We start from the raw sequence: 2245 nt of genomic DNA on the forward strand, positions 1-2245 counted from the left end.
CTTCACCTTTTCTCCAGCCCGTCGGTTTAGGATCTCCTTGGTGTGGTTCCGAACTCCTGCGTCTGGATCAGCCCTGGGTGGCCTGGGAGAGATGTCTCCCCCTAATTCGCAATTTTCGCCCTCCCTTCCCCACAGGTGGGCGGGGTTTGCGGCACAGAGCGGGGTTTACCCAGGCGGATTCCTTTGACCCGCCCCCAGCCAGGTAGGGCAATGGACGGCCCATGTGACAGCGCGGGTGAGCGGCCACCCAGTGGCGGGTGGCGGGCGGGCCGGCAGGCCGGCGGGCCAGCGGGCGGGTGAGCGGCGAGCGGCGGGCCACATCAAGAGGTCTGCCGGGCCGGATTAGGCCCACGGACCTTGTCTCTGACACCCGTGCCTTAGAACATACACAAATGTTAATCTTTAATATTAAATAAATGCAAGGAGTGAAACACCATTTTCAGAACCAAGGTGTCCGTGATTTAAAATCGCTTTTGAGTCTAGAGGTCTCCAAAACACCCCCCAATAAATCACACTTCACACAGAAATGTAAGTTTGAGGGTTTTTGGCATAATTTTGCCCACAACTTTATTTAAAATACTTTATTTAAAATACTTTATTTAAAACGTATTTATTTAAAATACGTTTCGAATGTCAAGATCTTGTAGATGTCTTTCCGGAATATCCACGATGCAGGATTCGTTTTGAATGTCAAGATCTTCTGACTGGCTTTCCGGTATATCCACGATGCAGGATTGGTTTCGAGTGTCAAGATCTTCTGCCTGGCTTTCCTGGATATCCACAATGCAGGATTGGTTTCGAGTGTCAAGATCTTCTGCCTGGCTTTCCGGTATCTCTATGATGCAGCATTGATTTCGAGTGTCAAGATCTTCTGCCTGGCTTTCCGGTATCTCTACGATGCAGGATTCGTTTCGAGTGTCAAGATCTTCTGCCTGGCTTTCCTGTATCTCAACTGCGGAGGATTTCTCTTTAATTAGCAGATCCAGATGAGAACCACACTTTGAACAAGTAGTTAGACTCTTGCTATTTAACGAATTTCTTGGGGTAATCACCACTGCAATGTCTATTCGATATGGATCTGTTGTGGTGGTCCTGATGCAAAATCTCTCCATCCCAAGCAATGCTGCACTCAGCAGCTGGAAACCCGCAGCGATATAGCCAAGATAAATACAAGGTCCAATATGCTGCTCGCTGGGAATTGGAGGCAATTCAAAAGTTTCTGGGAAGTCAATTTTCCCATTCTGCAAGACAGAAGACATGTTCCATATCACAGAAATCAGGACAAGGATCCCTGCAGGTATGTTCAGGAACGCCCCAAGCCTAAAAAAGGTTAAGAGGAAATCCTTGTGTTTTCCGGGCTCGAACACATTGCACAAGGCAAATGATATTAATACTAGGGCGGCTGAACTCATAGTGGAAGCTAAGGCCATTAAGTCCTGAGCAATAAAAATTTCCCTTGGGAGGGTTGGATATCGCTCAGTGAGACCTTCACAATGCCAAAAAGAGTTGCCGTCGTCAGAAGGGTTTCTCCAAAAACAGACGTTCCAGATTCCAATCCAGACTTTTCCAGAGCCGTTCTCTCCACGCCACTCTCTCCAGTTGACACTGGCTGTGGTTGCAATGCACAGAATGCAGGCCAAAATACTCATCAAGAACCCACAGAACTGGAGGCAAGAAACTACGCTCAGCAATCTCCCCATCAGGGAGCCTTCTCTCACCCGCAGGGGGGGTTTGGAGAATAGTGGACCCAGGGAGACTTTGGCAGACATCCTGGAAACCAAAGGGAAGACAACATACAGTGAGGGAGGGAATAACAAGCATGTCTAGTCATTGAAGGACATCCTCCCTCCTGGCCAGAAAGAAGCAGCAAAAGAAAGAGTTCCCCTGCTCTCTCCCACCCCCTGGTTAGGTATAGACATCTGATCCAGAGAAGCCGACACACATACTTTCTTCCAGCACACTGCTCCTGATTGAATATACTGTTGCATTGTTCCTGTGAAAATGGCCCTAACCACAGCAACCTGTTGTGGATGGGAATCTGCTCATGATTTCGCTGTTTTGCTATCTGCTACTGCTATCTGCTACCTTTCCCACAGAGCAGAAACACACCTGATGGCAGTGAGGAATGTTTAATCCCTACACTTACCTGAAATGTGTTCCTCAGCTAGAGTCTAGCGGGCCAGGAATAGAGCAGGTATTTGCTAGGTGCTCCTGAGCCTCAAAAAGACTCAGCTGCTGGCCAATG

At 48.5% G+C, this 2245-nt stretch overlaps 1 protein-coding gene across 1 annotated transcript; it reads right to left on the minus strand.

Moving 5' to 3' along the window:
• Nucleotides 1-614: 614 nt before the first annotated feature.
• LOC148684962 (uncharacterized) lies at nt 615-1769 on the minus strand. The gene has a single exon (XM_088673575.1). It carries the CDS (start codon nt 1767-1769, stop codon nt 615-617), a length of 1155 nt encoding a protein of 384 aa, XP_088529701.1.
• Nucleotides 1770-2245: the final 476 nt, after the last annotated feature.

The sequence above is a fragment of the Zootoca vivipara genome, chromosome 7, assembly GCF_965207765.1.
Source record: "Zootoca vivipara chromosome 7, rZooViv2.hap1.1, whole genome shotgun sequence".
Classification (NCBI taxonomy): Eukaryota; Metazoa; Chordata; class Lepidosauria; order Squamata; family Lacertidae; genus Zootoca; species Zootoca vivipara.